General features: G+C 43.5%; 1 protein-coding gene across 12 annotated transcripts in view; it reads left to right on the top strand.

Annotated features, from left to right (window-relative positions):
- Nucleotides 1-21181, top strand: part of SUSD1 (sushi domain containing 1) — a 218253-nt gene that overhangs the window by 80533 nt on the left and 116539 nt on the right. For all 12 annotated transcript variants that reach the window (XR_005835227.1, XR_005835228.1, XR_005835229.1 and 9 more), the window contains 3 exons: nt 7258-7349; nt 8276-8462; nt 18425-18521. Coding sequence is in view for 9 of the 12 variants with exons in the window: in XM_040631715.1 (XP_040487649.1) it covers nt 7258-7349; nt 8276-8462; nt 18425-18521 (376 nt within the window). In the remaining 3 variants the exon portion in view is untranslated. The remainder of the gene's footprint in view (nt 1-7257; nt 7350-8275; nt 8463-18424; nt 18522-21181) is intronic.

Raw genomic sequence — 21181 nt, 5'->3', positions numbered from 1 at the left:
TTCTTGATTTGTTTCTCTCTCTCTCTTTTTTTTTTTCCCTTTGCTCATTTGTTCTGTTTCTTAAATTCCACATATGAGTGAAATCCTATGGTATTTGTCTTTCTCTGACTTACTTCGCTTAGCAGAATACTCTTTAGTTCCATCCATGTTATTGCAAATGGCAAGATTTCATTCTTTCTTACAGCTGAGTAATATTCCATTGTGTGTAAGTACCTCATCTTCTTTATCCATTCATCAGTGGATGGACCCTTGGGCTGCTTCCATAATTTGGCTATTGTAGATAATGCTGCTAGAAACATAGGGGTGCATGTATCCCTTTGAGTTAGTGTTTTTGTATCCTTTGGGTAAATACTCCGTAGTGTAATTGCTGGATCATAGGGTAGTTCCAGTTTTAACTTTTTGAGGAAACTCCATCCTGTTTTCCACAGTGGCTGCACCAGTGTGCACTTCCACTAACAGTGCACGAGTGTTTCTCTTTCTTCATATCCTCACCAACACCTGTTGTTTCTTGTGTTGTTGATTTTAGCCATTCTGACAGATGTGACATGATATCTCATTGTAGTTTTGATTTTCATTTCCCTGATGGTATATGATGATGAACATCTTTTCATGTGTCTGTTGACCATCTGTATGTCTTCTTTGTAGAAATGTCTGTTCATGTCTTCTGCACACTTTTAAATTGGGTTATTTGGTTTTTGGGTGTTGAGTTTTACAAGTTCTTTTTATGTTTTGGATGCTAACCCTTTACTGGATATGTCATTTGCAACTATCTTCTCCCATTCTGTAAGTTGCCTTTTAGTTTTGTTGATTGTTTCCTTTGCTGGGAAGAAGCTTTTTATTTTGATGTAGTCCCAGTAGTTTATTTTTTGCTTTTGTTTCTCTTGCCTCAGGAGACAGAAAAAAGTTGCTACAGCCAATGTCAAAAAGGTTGCTGCCTGTGTTCTCTAGGATTTTGATGATTTTAATGTCTCACATTTAGGTCTTCCATTCATTTTGAATTTATTTTTGCGTATGTTGTAATAAAGTGGTCCAGTTTCTTTCTTTTGCATGTTGGTGTCCAGTTTTTCCAACACCATTTGTTGAAGAGACTGTCCTTTTCCCATTGTATGTTCTTTCCTCCTTTGTCAAAGATTAATTGACCATAAAATTGTAGGTTTAATTCTGGGTTTTCTATTCTGTTCCATTGATCTCTGTGTCTGTTTTTGGCCAATATCATGGAAGTCTGGAATTGTGATGTCTCCGGCTTTGCTTTGCTTTTTCAAGATTGCTCTGGCTACTTGGGATCTTTTATGGTTCCATACAAATTTTAGAATTGTTTATCCTAGTTCTGTGAAAACTGCTGTTGGTATTTTGGTAGGGGTTCCATTAAATGTGTAGATTGCTTTGGGTAGTATAGACATTTTAACAGTATTTTTCTTCCAATCCTTGAGCATGGAATGTCTTTCCATTTCTTTGTGTCATCTTCCATTTTTTTCACCAGTATTTTACAGTTTTCAGAGTATAAGTCTTTCACGTCTTTGGTTAGGTTTATTCCTAGGTATCTAGTTATTTTTGGTGCAATGAAAAACGGGATTGTTTTCTCAATTTCTCTTTCTGCTCTTCATTATTGGTATATAGAAATCTAACTGATATCTGTATGTTGATTTTGTATCCTGCAACTTTCCTGAATTCGTTTATCAGTTCTAGCAGTTTGTTGGTGGAGTCTTTAGGGTTTTCTATATATAGTATTATGCCATCTGCAAATAGTGAAAGTTTTACTTCTTCCTTACCAGTTGGGACACCTTAATAATATTTCTTTTTGTTGTCTGATTGCTGTGGCTAGGACTGCCAGTCCTATATTGAATAAAAGTGTTGAGAGTGGACATCCTTGTCCTGTTCCTAACCTCAGGGGAAAGGCTCTCAGTGTTTCCCTGTTAAGGATGATGTTAGCTGTGGGTTTTTCATATAAGGCCTCTATTATGTTGAAGTATGTTCCCTCTAGACCTTTGTTGAGGATTTTTGTCATGAATGGATGTTGTATTTGTCAAATGCTTTTTCTGCATCTATTGATATGATTATATGATTCTTATCCTTTCTCTTATTGATGTGATGTATCCCTACATTGACTGATATTTGAATATTGAACCATGCTTGCATCCTGGGAATAAATCTCACTTGATCATGGTGAATGATTATTTTAATGTATTATTGGATTCAGTTTGCTAGTATTTTGTTGAGGATTTTTGCACCTATGTTCATCAGGGATATTGGCCTGTAGTTGTCTTTCTTAGTGGTGTCTTTATCCAGTTTTGGTATCAGGATGACAATGGCCTCTTGGAATGAATTTGGAACTTTTTCTTCCTTTTCTATTTTTTGGAAGATGTTGAGAGGAATAGGTATTAATTTGTTTTTAAATATTTGGTAGAATTTGCCTGTGAAGACATCCGGTCCTGGATTTTTGTTTGTTGGGAGATTTTTGATTACTGATTCAATTTCTTGGCTGGTTGGTCTGTTCAAATTTTCTTTTTATTCCTGTTTCTGGTTGTGGTAGTTTACATATTTCTAGGAATTTATCTGTTTCTTCTAGGTTTTCCAATTTATTGGCGTAGAGTTTTTCATAATATTCTCTTCCAACTGTTTGTATTTCTGTGGTGTTGGTTGTTATTTCTCCTCTCTCATTTGTGATTTTATTTATTTAAGTCATTTCTCTTTTTTTCCTTGATAAATCTGGCTAGAGGTTTATCAGTTTTTTTTTTTTTCCCCAAAGAATTAGTTCCTGGTTTCATTGATCTGTTCTATTGTGGGTTTTTTGTTTTGTTTTTATATCATTTATTTCTGCTCTCATCTTTATTTTAATTTTTTAATTTTTTTTTTAAGAGAGAGTGAGAGAACGAGAGACCGAGAGAGAGAGAGAGAGAGAGAGAGCATGCATGAGCAGGGGGGAGAGGCAGAGGAAGAGGGAGAGAGAGAATCTTAAGCAGGATACATGCCAAGTGTGGAGCCTGACATGGGGCTCAATCTCACAACCCTGAGATCATGACCTGAGCTGAAATCAAGATTTGAACACTTAACTGACTGAGCTACCCAGGCACCCTGTGCTCTCATCTTTATTTCCTTCCTTCTGATGGTTTTAGGTTTTGTTTATTGTTCTTTTTCTAACTCCTTTAGGTGTAAGGTTAGGTTGTTTATGTGAGGTTTTTCTTGTAGATCTGTATTGCTATGAACTTTCCTCCTAGAATCGCTTTGGCTGCATCCCAGAGGTTTTGGACCTTTGTGTTTTAATTTTCATTTGTTTCCATGTGCTTTTTTAGTTCTTTTTTTATCTCCTTGTTGACTCATTTATTGTTTAGTAGCATGTTATTTAACCTTCATGTAACTGTGGTCTTTCCAGATTTTTTCTTATGGTTGATTTCTAGTTTCATAGCATTGTGGTCAGAAAAGATGCATGGTATGACTTCAGTGTTTTTGAATTCGTTGAGGCCGGTTACGTGGCCTAATATGTCATCTATTCTGGAGAATGTTCTGTGTGCACTTGCAAAGAATGTGTACTCTGTTTTAGGATAGAATGTTCTGAATATATCTGTTAAATTCGTCTGTTCCAGTGTTTCAATCAAAGCCACTGTTTCCTTATTGACTTTCTATTTAGATGATCTGTCTATTGATGTAAGTGGAGTGTTAAAGTCCTTTACTATTATTGTATTATTATTAATTAGCTCCTTTATGTCTGTTAGTAACTGTTTCATGTATTTGGGTGCTCCCATGTTGGGTGCATAAATATTTACAATTGTTATATCTTCTTGTTGGATTGTCCCCTTTATTATTATATGGTTTCCTTCTTTGTCTTTTAGTAGTCTTTGTTTTAAAGTCTATTTTGTCTGATATAGATATTGCTACTCTGGCTTTCTTTTTCTATTCATTTGCATGGTAGATGTTTCTCCATCCCTTTCCTTTCAATCTGCAGGTGTCTTCCTGTCTGAATTGAGTCTCTTGTAGGCAGCATGTAGATAGTTTTTTTTTTTTATTCATTCTGTCACCCTATGTCTTTTGACTGGTGGAGTGTTTAGTCCATTTACATTTCCCTTTCATTTGGGATAAATTCTCTGTCTCTTCATTTTGTCTGCCTCTCTGTGTCTGTTTCTGTGTGTTAAGAAAGTCATCTATGTCTTAAACTCTTGAAAATGGTGACTTTATGAAGAAGCTGACTTGGAGTGCCCTACAGTGCAGTGTCCCCTCTTCACTTCAGGAGAATATCCTCTGTGTGTTGCTGTGTGTAGCCTGCTGTTGTGTCTGAGTCACTTTTCCTTTCCGTGCAGTTGTGTGCACTGACTCTCTGCCTGTTGTGGGCTGTGTTTGCTCTCTGTGGTGTTAGTGGGACCCAGGCAGGGTAGGCGTGCCTGCCGGGGAACTTGAGAGTGGGCGGTGGTGTTAGCAAAATTTGCACTGGGTCACTAGTCCTCTGCTGGATTCCCCAAAGTGCTGCGGTAGCTGGGGGCTGGGAGCTGGTGCTGCTGGGGGCACGAGGCTGGGTGCAGCGTGCATTGGTGGCTTGGGGGGGTGTGCACTGCAGTAGTTGGGCATTGCGCAGTGGGTAGACACTGCACCTTTTTGTTGTATTTTGTTGTTGTTTCAGTTTCCTATGCTAGTATGACAAATTACTGCAAATTTAGTGGCTTGGAACAATGTGAATTTATTATTCTTCTAGAGGTCAGGAATCTGAAACAGTTCCACTGTGTTAAAATTACAGTAACTGCAGACCTGTATTCATTCTGGAGGCTGGAGAAGAGAATCCATTTCTTTGTCCTTTGCAGTTTCTAGATCCCACCTACATTCCTTATCTTGTGGCCCCATCCTCCATTTTTGAAGCTCTTTGGCATAACTGCTGCTTTTGTCCTTAAATTGCTCTCTAACCCTGATCTTTTTGTCTCTCTCTTATAAGGACTGTGGCCACTGCATAAGGCTTATCTAGATAATCCTTGATAATCTCCCTATAGTAATCACATTACAAAGTCCTTCTGCCATGTAAGGTAACATGGTCACAGACGGATGTGGACATTTGGGGGGGGGGTTGTATTTTCAGCCTACCATACTTGTTCTTGCAGATACATCAAAAACTACTAGTTTTTCTATGTTCTTGTATTTGGGCATGCTTTGCCAAAGTCCCATTATTTGTATTTGTTTTAATATTGTTTTCAAACTGTTTCATATTTGTTTTTCAGTGGATTCTGTTAGAGTTACTGGCAGTGGCATCATTTGTTCCCTTTCTTCCTGGCATTTATAGCTCGTTTTGTTCTTGCCTCTTTCCGTGTTGTCTAGAATCTTCTAGCTAATGCTAAATAATAGCTATGAGAACATGCATCCTTGTATTGTTCTTAACTTTACCAGAAATTGCCTCATTGTTTTACTACCCAGGATGGTGGTTTCTGATAAACACTCTTTTAAGTTAGGACATTTCTATCAAATTAAATCCTAGTGGACTAAGGTTTTTAGTCAGGAATGTATATTAAGTGTATTAACCATTATGGTTATAAGAGTAACCATATGGCTTTTCCCTTTTAATCTATTAATAGCTTTTCTAATAATGATCATCTCTGTATTCCTGGGATAAATCTTCCTTGGTCACAGTGTATTGTTCTTTGAATGTACTGCTGACTTCTATTTGCTAATATTTTATTTCAGATTTTTGCATATATAGTAATGAGTGAGTTTGGCACAGTGCGTTTAGTAATTGCTTGTGGCATTCTTGAGCAGTTTTGGTGCTGTTGTAGGTTTTCTAGTCATCTTGAATAAATTGGGAAACTTTCCACCTTTTTGTATGGTCTGGTACTGTTTAATTAATTAATTAATTTTCTACCACCCCCTCCCCTGGAACTGTTTAAATAGTATTGAGGTTTTTTGTTTGTTTGTTTGTTTTAAAGATTTTATTTATTTATTTGAGAGAGAGTGCATGTGAGACAGAGAGCATGGGCAGGGGGAGGGGCAGAGAGAGAGGGAGAAGCAGACTCCCCACTGAGCAGGGATCCTGACACACGGCTTGATACTAGGACCCCAAGATCATGACCTGAGCTGAAGGCAGATGCTTGACTGACTGAGCCATGCAGGTGCCCCAAGGTTATTGGTTTTGAAAGTTTTGTAAACATAAGGTTCCTTGGGCCACTGCTACTTATCTCTAAAACCTTCTATACCCAATGGTGAGATCGTGTTATTCTGAATCACATGTACTTTCTTATCTACTCTGTCTTACAACATTTGAAGTGCAGCTTATGACCTGTGGAACAGGTTTCTGCTGGGCAAAGCCGCCCGATCTGTAAAGAAGGGTCACGTCTACCAACATGGCTTCATTCATGGGAACCTGTCAGGCCAGGCGCTTACCCAGCAAAGGCTTGGCTCCCGTGAGACTTCTTTTTTCCTGTGCTTTGGGAGTTGTCTTGATCATTTATTAATCATTGCTGGGTTGCTATGAAACCTCTTTTTTTTTTTAAGATTTATTTATTTATTTGAGAGAGAGAGAGAGAACTCGAGTGAGAAGAGGGGCAGAGGGAGAGAATTTCCAGCAGCCACCCAGACACCCTTGCTGTGAAGCTTCTTAGCAAATCTTTTTCAGTTCTTCAAAGAGCCCTTCTCAATTCTCTGCTGAAGTGTTGCTCCCAGCTCAGAATTGGAAATTGATACTTATTTGTATAAAGGAGGTTGTCCAAGGCTGAGCTGCAGTTTTAGGTTAGTAGATGAGGGGAGTTTGTGGTGACTGGATTTAAGTAATTTTTAAGAGGGATCCTCTGCTTGGGTATCTTTTGATTTTCAGTCTTTTATCAGGACTGAGTTTACATAAATATAAAATGCTGCTAGCACTAATTTCTAAATTAAAATACTGCTGAAATCATCCTGTGTGTAGGATTTGATTAAAAGGTAGTATTTTTTGGGGGGAGGGTGCCTGGGTGGCACAGTTGGTTAAGCATTCGACTCTTGGTTTTGGCTCAGGTCGTGATCTCAGGGTTGTGGGATCGAGCCCCTCTTCAGGCTCCACACTCTGCGTAAAAGACTCTGCCCTCTCTCTCGCTCTCTGCCCCTCCCCCCCCGCAAAAGTGCTCTCTTTCCCTCTCTCTCTCAAATAAATATTTTTTTTAAAAGGTAGTAATTTTTAAAAGATTTTATTTTTTAAGTAATCCCTACACCCAACATGGGGCTCTGACTCACAACCCCAAGATCAAGAGTTGCATGCTCTATGAAAGGTAGTATTTTTGTGTAGAGTGTAAGTTGATTTTTCATTCTTTCCCCCTGCAGTAAAACAGATCATCAGTAACATTTCAATATTTAATGAAACCTGCTTGAGATGGAGAAGTGCAAAGACAGCTGATATAGAGGAGATGTATTCAGTAAGTTTCCGAACATTACTCTATGTATAGATGTTGTCTAGTGTGGGAGGTTTCAAAAAATACCAGCAAACCTAAAAATCTATATAGCTATTATCATCAATGGCAGATTTACAGTAAGAATTGTGAGCAAAGGCAAGAAAATGGGCCCTTTGACTACGTATTTGAGAAGAGAGACCTTGGGGATTGCTGAGTAAGCCGTGAGAGTTTCTTTGCACACATGGCCTGATGCAAAGCCAGTGTCCACACAGTATCCGTGGAAGGAACTCGTGGCTTTTGCCTGTGTGTGTGTGTCTCTTCAGACCAGTGTCTCTGACCAGGATCTGGACATGGTGTCTAGAGAGTCCAAGGGAACTTTCAAAGCTGTTGTGGTTGTGAGTAAGAAAGGTAAACACCATGGGATGAACTGCTATTAGAAGAAATTGAGTGGGCAGAGAAGTATGTGTGTTGGGCCAGGTGCTGGGATGTTACAGGAAAGTGTGGGGAATGTCAGAAGGGGGCGGGCAGAGGAGAAAAGCCCTGCCGAGCTTCATCCAGGCCAGCAAGGAGTATCCTCACTCAGGTCCTGCTTTGGAGAAGCCTTAGTTCAGATTGCTCATTTTCTTTCTAGGAGAGTGTTCTGTGGCCTTGCTCCTGCCCACAGACTTTTTTGCGTTGTGCATTGTAGATGTGAGAATAAGAACAAGAGCATTGTTAGCCCTGGGGCCTCAGCCTTTTGTACTTCTTGCTTTAAGAATATTTTTATTGTCCTGATCTATTGTAATGACGGTGCTTAGGGTATGACGACTCTAAGATTTGCTTACTGTTCTGTTTCACTTTTTGAAGGATCTTTAGAGTCGAGAGCAAGATGGCTCCTGAGAAAGGGTAAGTATCCAGGCATTTGGAGCCTTCCACGCTAGCCTTTCACCTAGTGCACTTTTCTGTTTCAGTTCCACATTCGGGGCCAGAGATGGTATCAGAAGGAATTTGCCCAGGAAGTGATCTTTAATATCACTGCCAGCAGCCAGGCTCCTGAGATGTGCTTGGACCTGCGTCCGGGCACCAACTACAGTGTCAGCGTCCAGGCTTTGTCTTCTCAACGTCCTGTGGTCTTCTCCCTGACAACCCCAATTACAGGTAAATCTTGAATGGCAGCATTTGAATGAACCAAGTCCCCACAGAGCTGTGGGTAGGCCCAGATGAAGAGGAATGCCATTGCTGCCTATCGTGGAGTGAACCTTAAGAGCGAGAGGATGAAAGGGTCCTATAGTTGTGACTTAGAAAGATAGTCGAGACAGAATATTAACACGAATTAATTCCTGGCTAGCGTGTACATGAGTGCTGGGTGCATTGCTTTGGGGTATTTGAAATATTTAACATATTTCATACCTAAAAGGAATTTTTTCTCATTACCATTTCTCAGGTACGTGTAATTGTCGTTTTGTCACAAGAGTTGTGCCTCGACAGGTGGTTACTCTCAGGGAAAAAGGATTGGCAGTCTTGCTTTGGTCCCTCAGCAAATTCACTTTCCACTCATTTTCTCATCTCTCTTTAAATTTGGGATGCCGCCCCTCCCCCCGCTACCCCCACCCCCACACTCTGTGCTAATACGCGGAGTATTAGCTTCTTGTTTCTGACTTCACTGAGCAATGAGAAGTAATCATGTGAAGACTTGCCTCTCCCAGGTCTCCCCTTGCTACCCACATGCAGAACCGTGTCTTCTGTCTTCTCTCTTGTCCCCACTCCTCAGGCGACCGCCATCCTCAGGTGCATTGGACCCCATTCTTTCCTGCCTAATCATCATGTCCCCCCAACAGAGAAATAGTCCCAATGCTGTGTGGGCTTGTCGTAGTATCTCCTTTTTAAAAATGAAAGCGAAGAAACAAGAAACATACTTCCTTTGATCCCATATTCCCTCCAGGTACTTCTTTCAGCGTCCCCTTTACAGTAAAACTCCTTAAAAGAAGTGCCTGTTATGTAAGCTCCACGCCCTTATGTCCTGTTCTCCCTTTCACTGGTTCCAATCGGCGTTGTCCCGTCTCAGCGCTGCTTTCCTGAAAGCGTCTCCATCTTACAAAATCCACTGGACAGTTTTGTTTGTATCTGATTTTCTTCCCCCCACAGCATTGGACATCCCCTCCTTCTTGAAACACCGCTTCTCTTGTCTTTTGGGTCCTCCTGCCTTGTGGGCTACTCCTCAGTCTTCCTTGCTGGCTCTGTCTTCTTTTATCGATGGCTTCCCTGCCTGCTTCTGTTCCTTTTTCATCATTCTACCCCTTCTGCTGAACCAGTCTCCTGGCTATAAATATTGCCTGTATGTGAAGGATTCCCAAATATGTAACCTAGTCCCAGACTCTCCCCTGAGCTCCACACTTGCATATCCGGTCATTTTTTAAACATCTCTTCATCATCTGGCAAGTCCAAGAGGATTTTGATTTCTCAACTTTTCTCTCACCTCCAAAGCCATTTTCCACCCAGGCTTCTCTTGTCTTCGGATTGGCATTCCCAGTCACTCATTACTCAGGCCAAAAAGATTCTACCCCCTACCCCCGACCTCTAATCTGTTGACAAGCTCCATTGGTTTCTTTCCAAAATATATTCTGTATCCAGCCACTTCTCCCCACCTTCCCCTTCCCCGCAAAGCAGCCTTATCCAAGCCAGCCACCTCTTGCTTGGACTTCTGCAGTAGCTTTCTTATTGGTCTTTCTGCTTTCATGGGTGCCTTTCAGTACCCCCCCTCCACCAACCAAGTTACGGTGAAGACCATAACTTTAAAAAGATCACTCAGGCATCAGAGTGATTTTTTAAAAAATGCATAGGATAACATGCCATCCCCAGCTGAAAACTGTCCCTTGGTGTTAGAATAGAACCCAGGTTCCTGACCCCCACCTTCCTCACTGACTGCATTTCCTCTAAGCATCTGCTGCCTCCTTGCCCTCCTTGCTGTTCCTCAGACGGGTCAAACCTGTTCGTGCTTCCAGGCCTTTCCATCTACTGTTTACTCTTCCTGGGGCGCTCTCTGCACGTGGCTTCTTTATGATCATCCGGGTCTCTGCTCAGATGTCCTTACCTTAGAGGAGCTCTCCCGGCCCGGCCTTGCAGAAATAACCCCTGTCTCCACTCCATCCCTCTCCAGCCACGTATCCTGTTAGAATTTCTTCACGGAACTTGTTGTCAGAACTTGCATTTTTTAATATACCTGTTTATTTTCTTTCTCCCCTCCAAAAATAGGAGCTCCTCAAAGGCAGAGATATAAAGAGTGCTGGCCCCTAGCACAAGCCCTGAGGGGCCCCTGGGTGCTATTGGTGTTGCGGGGATGCCTGGTTAGTGAAAAAAAGGCTCTCAAACAAAAGGAATTCACCAGCGTTTGGGCTGGAAAGAGAAGTAATGTTTGATTGGGCATTCCTCCCTATGGTGACTTCCTGAAATGAAAAGCTGTTTAGTTTCCTGCTCTTTGGTCCTTGCTGTGTTTTGGATGGTTTGCGTTGCTGATTCAAATTAGTGTATCATATTTTTTGAGTTGGGGAGGGGAGTTTCTTCTTGAGGAGACACTTATTTTCTACCTTGTTTTGTAGGCGCAATATAGCCCCAGCAGCTCAAGCGCCCTGTGCTCATGGCCGCCAGGGGACACTGTTGAGCTGTTTAAGTCTATTGAGACCCTTAGCTGAGCTCTTTGAGACAATGGCTGCATATTTTCCAACTCTACCCTAAAGAATTTGAGATTTTTAAAAAAAGTGTGAAAATTCAAGTTGTTACAATCTTCTAAAAGGGTAAAACCAACCAACCAAACAAGAAACCACCCAAGCCCTCTCTTTCATAAAAGGGGAGAAAAGAGAGACTTGCATGTTGATATGAAGAGAGGTGTGCCTGATTGCCTAAGATATGGCTTTGTTTCAGTAAAATCGTGAACTCTTGAATTTTACCAGAAATATGAGGCAAGGGATTTGGGTCTGGAAAACGCAGCAGCTGATTTCCCAGAAGAGAAGTGAGTGGAATTTCCCTCCCGCATGTCTTACATTAAACTAAATCTTACTGATGGGAACAGGATGAAGGCAAGTGCTTTAAATATGTCGCTGACCTCAGAGGAGGGCTCAAGTTTTGGCATGTTGAGGGACAGAGGCAAGTGTCCCAGTGAGAATGGGAGAGCGAGCTGGTCAGAGGCAGGGTGAGACCAGATCCTCTCGCGGAGTCTCTGCCTCAGGGCTGACAGGCTTCCTCAGGTAGAGCCCAGTGAGCCGAATTCTTCAGAAGAGCTCCACCATTTCTACTCCCTTCAGGACAGAGTCAAGAGCAAACCTCCATCCTTCGTGTAAATCCAGAGTCAGAAGAGCCTTCCCCCGTCAGCTATGCTATTTTCTAGCCAACTCATAAAGCTGTTGGCAAAACTGTCTTCCCATAGGGAGTGAGAGAAAACCAGGGAGGGGAAGGTGGGGGGAGAGAGAGAAACAGAGCAGATGCGTACAGAAATGTCAAGCTAAACCACTGGTGTACACAACACGGTGATCTTTTGAGGCTGAATATTTATTATAGAATCAAGAATGCCGGGGGCGCCTGGTGGCTCAGTCGGTTAAGCATCTGCCTTCAGCTCAAGTCATGATCCCGGGGTCCTGGAATCGAGTCCTGCATCGGGCTCCCTGCTCCCTCCTCTCCCTCTGCCCCTGCTCGTGCTCTCTCTCTCGCTCACTCTCTCTCTCTCAAATAAACAAAATTAAAAAAAAATAAAAGTTTTAAAAAAAGAATCAAGAATGCTGGAGAAGAGGGAAGAAAAAAAGTCAAGGAAACCATTCCTTCCCAAGTTTGCCTTCAGTACCAAGCCTGGCAACTTATCTGGGAAATTCCCCATCTCTGCCTGCATTCATGAGAAGAAGAAGAGAATGTACTTTTTCAGATGTTCAGCAAAGCAATTGAAAACACATGTGTGTCCCGAGCATTATCAGACTGTCCTCTTCATGGAGGAGGTATGTCCAGCTGGGGGAGCTTCGATTCCGCCTCCAGAATTAGGAGCCACAGCCCCTGCCTCTGATGCTTCCTCTTTGACTATTGGGCACCCCCAGGAAGGACCAAGTCTGCAGAGTTCTTCTGCAGGAGGAGTTCTTCTTCTTCCGTGGTTGGCGACCCACAGACCATCCAAAGATGGTGCGCTCCTGTGTCCTCTGAGAACCCTGTCTCCTTAGGCTGGTTCCAGGGTACCACATGTATTCCGGCTGGGCCCCCTGGTTCCCAGGGCTGAAGCTGCAGTAGAGGTTGGGACAGGGACTGGCCTTCATCCCCGCTGTTTCCCTCTTTGTCCAGACTCTCTCAAAGCCTTTCATGAACACAGGTGTTTTGACATCTGGATATCTAATGTTGGATCAGGCCAGAAGGGAGGCTCACATGCCCTTCCACACCTCCATGGGACACCTACTGCTCTCATCCCCAACGATCTCCCAACTAGTGCAAATCAAACCCCAAATCCCCAAGTGAATGGCTACATGGGGTTGGATATCTCCCAGTTCCCCCACCGAAAACATCCACATCTGGGCCTTAGGCCCACACCGCAGAGGAAAATAGGCTGGATACCGTTATTTTCTTGTATTAATGTTAGCTTTTACAAAATACGAATGGGAATTTTTTTTTTTTTACATCATATGCCTAAAAACCAGAGATTCTGTGTGTGATAGGAGTGTGGGAAGGGCATGCTGTGACACAGCAATTTAATCCAGCAAATGTTTATTGACTTGTTATGCACAAAGACCTGGGCTAAGTGCTGAAGAGGGGATATAAAGATGAAAAGAGGATTATTCCCTCTCCCTGGAAGGCCAAGTCTCATAACTTCATCGATAGGGGAGATGTGGCCAGCCATGTGATAGCTGATGACTTATGGTGTAGCTACCATTTTTTCTACTGCTGTCAGTTTCAACTGATCATGCCTTCAGCATGGGGCATGGTCTATCTGGGGAGGTGCCAAGGATTAGAAAAGAACCATCACGGTGCCTTCATATGCACTCTGCACTTTATGTGGGTTAACTCCTTGCATTTACTTGAAGTTTATAGTATAAGGTTGGGACTTCTGTTAGTTTTGGTGCAGATACGATTTTCTATTTTTGGTTCTCTTTGTTCATTTTGGTATGTTTTAGAGGATTTTAACACATTTTCACTTACATTACCACTGTTCTCTTATTGATTTTAATAGTTTGTCTACATGAATGATATTACTCTTTTGTTATACAAATCATAATCCCCCATGCTATTTACTGTTTAGTTTTCTTGTCAATATTCTTTTCAACATTTGGACATTTTAAGTTTTCATGTAATCAGTTCTATTGATGCTTTTTTAGTTTCTGCCTCTGGTCATGCCAAGAAAAGCCTTCTCCACCCTGTAATTAGATGAATTCTTATTCTTTAATATTTTCTAATGCTCTTCTTCTTCTTTTTCTTTTCTCGTTAGCTAAGCACCCAGTGTGGGGTTTGAACTCACGACCCCAAGATCAAGAGTTGCATACTCTACCGACTGACCCAGCCAGGCGCCCCTCTAATGCTTCTTAATGGTTTTGCTTTGCACCTTTAAACTTAGACCCATTTGGAATTCATCTTGATATATGATATAAAGCTAAATTTACATGGGAATTTTTTCCCCCTAAATGATAAGCCAGTTTCCCTCCATGTTTGGAAAGACTGTCCATGTCATACGCTATATTCTCATTTACTTGTTTGGGTCTCTTTCTAGACTGTCTAGCATCTTCCGTTGCTTTCCCTGTCCTATGCTTGCACCTTACTATTTCAATTATTATAATTTTATACTATATTTAATATTTTGTTGGGCACATTCTCCTTCACTGCTTTCCTCCTTACTCTGCAGGGTTTTCTCACATGGCAGCCCCTCTATTTTCCTTTGCTGTTTGCTTCTAGTAGAGGATGGATATTGTCGACACCTAGGAATGATAATGAGGGTCACCATCCTGGGTCTTCCCGCACCTTACATACCCAGGGTGGAAGAGTTACACTCTCCGGCTCAGAAGCGACCCGTTTCTGGCCTTGGGTCTGATCTGGTTTAAATCAGGAATGAGGCTCATGGAAAGAAGAAAACACATCTGCCCAGGACACCAGTTTGGGGGATGGAGAACAGCACCCTGGAAATTAAGGTTATTTAACCTTGATATGTGGCTAAGAACTAGCCGGATGAAGTTCAGGCTTTGATATTAGAGAGAAAAAGTCACGGGTTTAAAAGACAAGGTGGGGAAGGCCTCAGAACAGAAAGCAGTCTGGAAGTCACATGTTGATGGAATCAGCTGGACAGCAGAAACAACAGCAGGCGCAGGGTGGGGGGGGGGCAAGGGGGGGCCTTCCGGCTCCCTCTGTGGGCCCGCCTTCCACAAGCCCAGTGAGAACTTTGTTCTGCTTTGACCGAGGGCAGTGAGAAACGGGGTGGTTTTAAAATGTTAGCCAAGAGATTAGAAGAACTAGAATTATTAATCTCAGAGAAGAGCAAATAAAGGAAAATCTTAAAAGAACTAGAGGAGGGTTCTCACAGAGTGAACAGTAAATCTCCCTCTGGGCTGAAAACAGGAAGTGTGTGATAAAACCACTTACTCTACTGACGGCAAAACATCACAAATGAAAGGGCATTTCCATGTCAGCGTGAAGGGCTGAGGGCAGAACTTCTCAAACCAGAAGGGGCACATTCCCCTGGGGGACCTGGTAGGGGCTTTTCAAACCTCAGCCCCCTCTCCCCATCACCACTGCAGGAAGCTAGAGGCTGTCTTCCTGAGGGGTGTTGGGTACGGAATCTCTTGGAAACGGTGTAAACCTTCAACACCTTTTATGAGATGTAAGCAGGGGCCATTCCAGGCCACCGCCAAGGGTCCCTGGCAATCCCACAAGCTTATGGAAACCAGAGTTTATGTGACCATATCTGGGCAACTTTGGAAGAAATTCTAGACTTGGCAGTGTGTGATAGAGATTACTGGGGGCTCTCGCTCTTCCATTTGATATCAGATGCCTGGGCTTCCTGGTGGTCGTCCCTGAGCTCTCTGCTCGGGTGCCATTTTTGGTGCCCCTGGGCAGCTGTGGCCTCTCCTACTGACGACTGACTCCGTTTCGCCATCAGTTTGCTCCTGTCTGGACCTGTATTCTCACTGCCTGTTGGACAATTCCAGGAGCACGTCAGACTTATGAGGTCTAGAAGTGAGCTGCTTCTGAACTTCTCCCCGGAGACCTTGATGAATGACGTCATGACCGACTCAGCCACCAAAACCAAAGCCCAGATTCTTTCCCCTTCCTTGTCTTCCACCACATTCTGTTCTCTGCCTCCCCGAGTGTCTCTTCCATCTGCCCATTCTCCTCCATTCTCAGTCCATCCCTTGCTCCAGACCTCAGGCACTGCATAGGTAACTCAGTCTTGGACAACCTGTACTTTTGTTCTTTTCCAGTTCATCCCATGACCAGCTGTCTGAATTGTATTTCTAAAATCCACATCTGCTAAGACTCTGTTAATGACTTCCTGTTTCCAGGACCTCTGATCCGACCTATCCCCCCATCTCCCACTTGGTTGTGTGCCTCTCTGAGGCCGGGACTCCGCCTTCCAGCCCCCCTGAGCTATGCAGTAGGTCGGGCCGAGGTTCTGTCTCTGCCCGCTCTCCTACAGCCTGCCCCCGGCTACATGCATTTCTGCATCCGACGGTCTCTCTACCCCCTGCCCCTGGTCAGGTGTTCTTTCTCTGCACTCTGACAATGCCCCGTGTATGACTTTATCATAGCTCTAAGCACCATGTGTTTACAAAACTGTCTCCACTGTGAGACTTTGAACTCCTGGAGAGCAGGAACTGTGTCTTCCGTGGCTGTTTATCCCAGCCTCCCATGGTGCATGGTATATAAAGGTGGCTAATAAATGGGTTGGTTGGTGATGTATGATTAATATATTTGATAGAGCTTTTTTATGGAAGAATAATTGACATACAAATTGTATTAGTTTTAGGTATACGACATGATAATTTGATATTTACATACATTATGAAGTGGTCACCACAATAAATCCAGTCACCATCTGTCACCATACAGAGCTGTTAGAATATTATTGACTGTATTCCGTATGCTGTACACTACATCTCTGTGTCTTAGTTATTTTGAAACCAGATTTTAACTCTTAATCCCTTTCTCTTATTTTGTCCACCCCCAACCCCCACCCTCTGGCAACCATCATATTTGATAGTGCTTTAAAAAACTATCTAGGGGCACTTGGGTGGCTCAATCAGTTAAGTGTCTGCCTTCAGCTCAGGTCACAATCTCAGGGTCCTGGGATTGAGTCCCGCATGGGGCTCCCTGCTCAGTGGGGAACCTGCTTCTCCCTCTGCCTCTGCTGCTCCCCCTGCTTGTGCTCTCTCTCTGATAAATAAATACATCTTAAAAAAAATTTTTTTTAAATAAAAAACTAGGCAGTTAGGGACGCCTGGGTGGCTCAGTTGTTAAGCGTCTGCCTTCAGCTCAGGGCGTGATCCCAGGGTCCTGGGATCAAGCCCCACATCGGGCTCCCTGCTCTGCTGGGGGCCTGCTTCTTCCTCTCCCACTCCCCCTGCCTGTGTTCCCTCTCTCGCTGGCTGTCTCTCTCTCTGTCAAATAAATAAATAAATAAAATCTTGAAAAAAAAAAAAAAGATTCTCTCTTTTCCTCTCCCTCTGTCCCTCCCCCACCAAAAAACCCCACGAACTATCTAGGAAGGTATAAGTTTTTATTTATGATAATTTGGATTGGGAATTTCCACCCCAAGTCTATTTTCTTATTTATTTATTTTTTTATTCATTCATTCATTCATTCATTTATTTATTTTTAAAAGATTTTTATTTGCGAGAGAGAGAGAGCATGAGCAGGGGGAGGGGCAGAGGGAGAGGGAGAAGCAGATTCCCCGCTGAGCAGGGAGCCCGACGTGGGGCTCGATCCCAGGACTCTGGGATCATGACCTGAGCTGAAGGCAGACACTTAACCAACTGAGCCACCCAGGTGCCCCCAAGGCTATTTTCTAATTGGGTAAATAAAGTCTTGAGTGTTTCTTTTGGCCTCCTCGTCCTTAATTCACTATAGCAGATTTCAAGGCCAGGGTTGAGGGAGCACTCATATTTTTTTATTTTTTATTTTTTAAAATTTAATTTAAATTCAATTAACATATAGTGTATTATTAGTTTCAGAGGTAGAGCTCAGCGATTCATCAGTCTTATATATAATACCGGGGGTGGGTATTCATATTTTATTCTTTCTCTTCCTTTCTCCCTCTATAAATCTCATTCACCTGATAGCAATGTTGAGAAGAGTATATGAGATGAAGCCCGTGCGGGACACAGCCTAGTGCATCCGAGCTGTGGTACCCGTAAGGCACAATGGCGGCCGGCGCATTCATACTATGAACGTAACTACCAGTTAGATACTGGAACACTGGTGTCGGCCGATACAGTCCCCTCCCAGGAGAAAGTCTATTTGGGATATCTGGTTGCTGGGGAGAACAAAATCAGGACAAGAATGCTCTGTGACTGGAAAGAATCTAGAAGTTGGAAAAGCTGGTCTTCCTCACCAAAGAGGAGCCTGTCCAGCAAGTTAGCTGTCAGGCCTGCTGTGTGCAGCCTCTGTCAGCACTGGGGCATCACTTCTTTAAAAAAAAAAAAAAAAAAAAAAAAAAAACTTTTATTGTGGTAAAATATATAAAATAAAATGTACCATTTTAACCATTTTCTGGCACAGAATTTATTGGTTAAGTCCATTCACAAGGTTGTAAACCATCACCACCCTCTGTTTCTAGAACCTTTTCATCACCCCAAACAGACACTCTGTTGATCAGTAAGCAACTAACTCCCCCTTGCCTACCTACCCTCGGTCCTCAGCAACCTCTAATCTACTTCTCTTTCTATGAATTTGTCTGTTCCAGATGTTGCATAGAAAAGAGCTCATCCTTCTAAGTCCGGCTTATCTCACGTAGCGTAATGTTGTCAGGATTCCTCCATGTGGTAGCAGGCGTCAGAAAATGCTCATCGCTTCTTATATTAAAACTTTCCTTTCGATGGCCCCATGAGGACCACTTCCGTCGTGCTTCCACACATTCCGATCACACCCTTTTACTCTTTTCCACTTCTTTTTAGAGCCTCCGCTTCCGGAAGTAGACTTTGTCACGGTGCATGGAGGGCCTCTACCGCGTCTGAGGCTGAGGAAGGCCAAGGAGAAAAACGGACCCATCAGGTGGGTAGTGGCCCCTTTTCCCTGGTTGCCCGGTGGTTCTCATGGAGAGTCTTGGAAACTCTGGTTTGGTTGAGGAGGGGACCTCTTAGGTGCTGCACTTGAATCGTTGGGGCAGTGCAGTGAGGGCCCCTTGTGTTTGATTCCTTGGGCACAGACTGGGCCTTTCGTTCTAACCGGCATCCTTCCAAATGAATAGAGAGACTTCTAAGGGGCCAGAGACAGGCACTGGGCAGCGCAGCTCAACAAACGAAATCCCCTTCTTTGGCCACAGGAGAAGCATTGATGGTGTGTGACGTGTCAGGTGTTGATCCTTTACGCTCACCTCTTCACGTACGTCTCTCCGTGATGGTGGATCAGGAGTATCATTTCATTTAAAGATGATCTTTGGGTGTGTGGAGTGGATCTGAAAGGGCCATTTGGGTAATTCTCATAATTCGTTCACACATTGGGTTGTGGGCAGGACACTGTGTAGCTAATGACTGCTTCTGGGATTCCAGGTAGTATTAGGATGGAATTAATTCACCTGACTTGGAGAACTACATTGTGTGCCATTAAGCATTTTATTTACAGGGTCATGCTTGGATTGGGAAAGCAGAATTATTCTGGTTTTTTGTTGTTGTTGTTGGAAAGGAAGATAGAGGTTCCCTTGGAGAGATAAGCACCTTGCTCACAGGAATAAGGCAAGGACATGGCAATAGCCTTACTATCCTTGACCTAACCTTCATTGCCTTATGTCATTCTTGACCTGTTAGTCTAATGACCCTTCAGTACATTCAAGGTGAAAAAAATGTGAGATATTATAAAATTATAAAAAAGTCTGGATATATTACCTGTGTGTCCTTTTTTTTTTTTTTTTAAGATTTTATTTATTTGAGAGGGAGCGAAACTGAGAGAGGTCACAGAGGGAGAAGGAGAAGCAGACTCACTCCTGAGCAGGGAGCCCGATGTGGGGCTTGATCCCAGCACCCTGGGATCATGACCTGAGCTGAAGGCAGACGCTTAACCAACTGAGCCACCCAGGTGCCCCCCCCTTTTTTAAATTTTAAGTAGGCTTCGTGCCCAGCATGGAGCCCAGTGTGGAGCCCAGTGCGGGGCTTGAACTCATGACCGTGAGATCAAGACCTGAACTGAGACTGAGTCAAACACTTAACTGACCAAGTCACCCAGGCACTTCTGTGTGTCTCTTTATAATGAAACTTAGGCTTTTCCTGTCTTTCCAGTAGTTTAAGTGCACTAAGTTCTCAAAGGTCTTTCCAGGCATGGATATTGCCTACATTGTTCTGTTTCTTGGTTCCTGATGAGTTACTGGAAGGCACTGCCATTCTGTTGCTCTGAGGAGAACAGAAGTTATGATATCACTGTCTGAGAGAATATGCAAGAGCAAATGTGATATGTAGGCCAAATAATTACGTAAGGCAAAAAGAAAAGCCAAATGACAATCTATCCTTGTGGCTAATGTGCCCTCCAGTGCCTCCAAAACAGGAAGTGGAGATCTGTGAGTCATACTAGGGAGGGTGGCGGTGAGAAAGAGGGGAGAAGTCTTTCCAGAACAGTCATGTTCCAAACAGCCACAACTGCTTCCCTAACGTCATCAGGGTTAATTACCAATAGGCAAGTAGAGTGGTTTCCGCTCCCTGACTACCTGGTTTGAGCTGCGGGAGCAGCTTTGCCAGTGTGGGAGACAGGCCAGAGTCTGCTTTGTGCATTGTTTGGGGAGGGGGGCAGTGGCTTGGGGCACATGGTGGAACGGTACCCTGGGACCAAGGCTCCCCTCCTTAGCCTGGTGATCTCAGGTGAATGATGCAGCCTGTCCCTGGGCTCTCTTAATGCTAGTGTCTCCCCCACTCGCCAACTTATAGAATGATCTAAGTGCCTTTTCAGCAGTACCAATTCTCAGACTCCACTCTGGAGATTTCGATTCGGTAGGTCTGTGATGGGGGGCTGGAAATCTGTATAAGTATCAAGCAACTCAGGTGATTATGATCATGCTAACTGGGGAGACTGCTTTCTGCCCCATGAACGGAGCCTCTAATGTCCAGAACTGAAGGGGAGCCTTGCAGTTGCACTGGAACGCCACCATCTACATGGAAAGGCAGGACGGATTGGAAGAGGAGCTTGTTGGTGGCATGGAGCTTCTGCACCATTTACTCTTTTACCTGCAGCCACGGTTCACAGGGGTGTCTTCAAGTCGCCAGGAGAGTGTGTTGCTAGAAGCGTTCCCTTGGAGGCAGTGGATGCTTAGTTGATGTTCACCAGCGGTGGTGGCAGACCTCACCGCCCTGCAGGCTTTACCTTGTACCTTTTGTAGAAAGCTCTGCTGAACAGTGAGCCCAGACTTCGTGGAAATCAGGGCCCTGAGGTCACATAGGATGTTTGGGATGGAGACTTTCCAAGTCCCAGACCTACTGTGGTGGAGGGCTCCCTTTTCTTTAAGCTAGTGACTCACGGACTTTTAGGAAGCAGGAGATGGGGCATTAGGAATGTGGAACAGGAAGTGTATATTTACTAGTAAAATAGATTATGTGGCCTCATGGTTTGGAAATTACCCTCATTATCTTTGGTTCCAATGCATGTTTTTCCTCTTTACGGAAATGTCAACTCAAGAAACATTAGTGGGGAGTCAATCACAGCCAAAGAACTGGGTGAGGATTTGCAAGGAT

This window comes from Ursus maritimus, unplaced genomic scaffold (assembly GCF_017311325.1).
Source record: "Ursus maritimus isolate PB19 unplaced genomic scaffold, ASM1731132v1 scaffold_17, whole genome shotgun sequence".
Classification (NCBI taxonomy): domain Eukaryota; kingdom Metazoa; phylum Chordata; class Mammalia; order Carnivora; family Ursidae; genus Ursus; species Ursus maritimus.
This window is presented reverse-complemented; position numbering and strand designations above follow the sequence as displayed.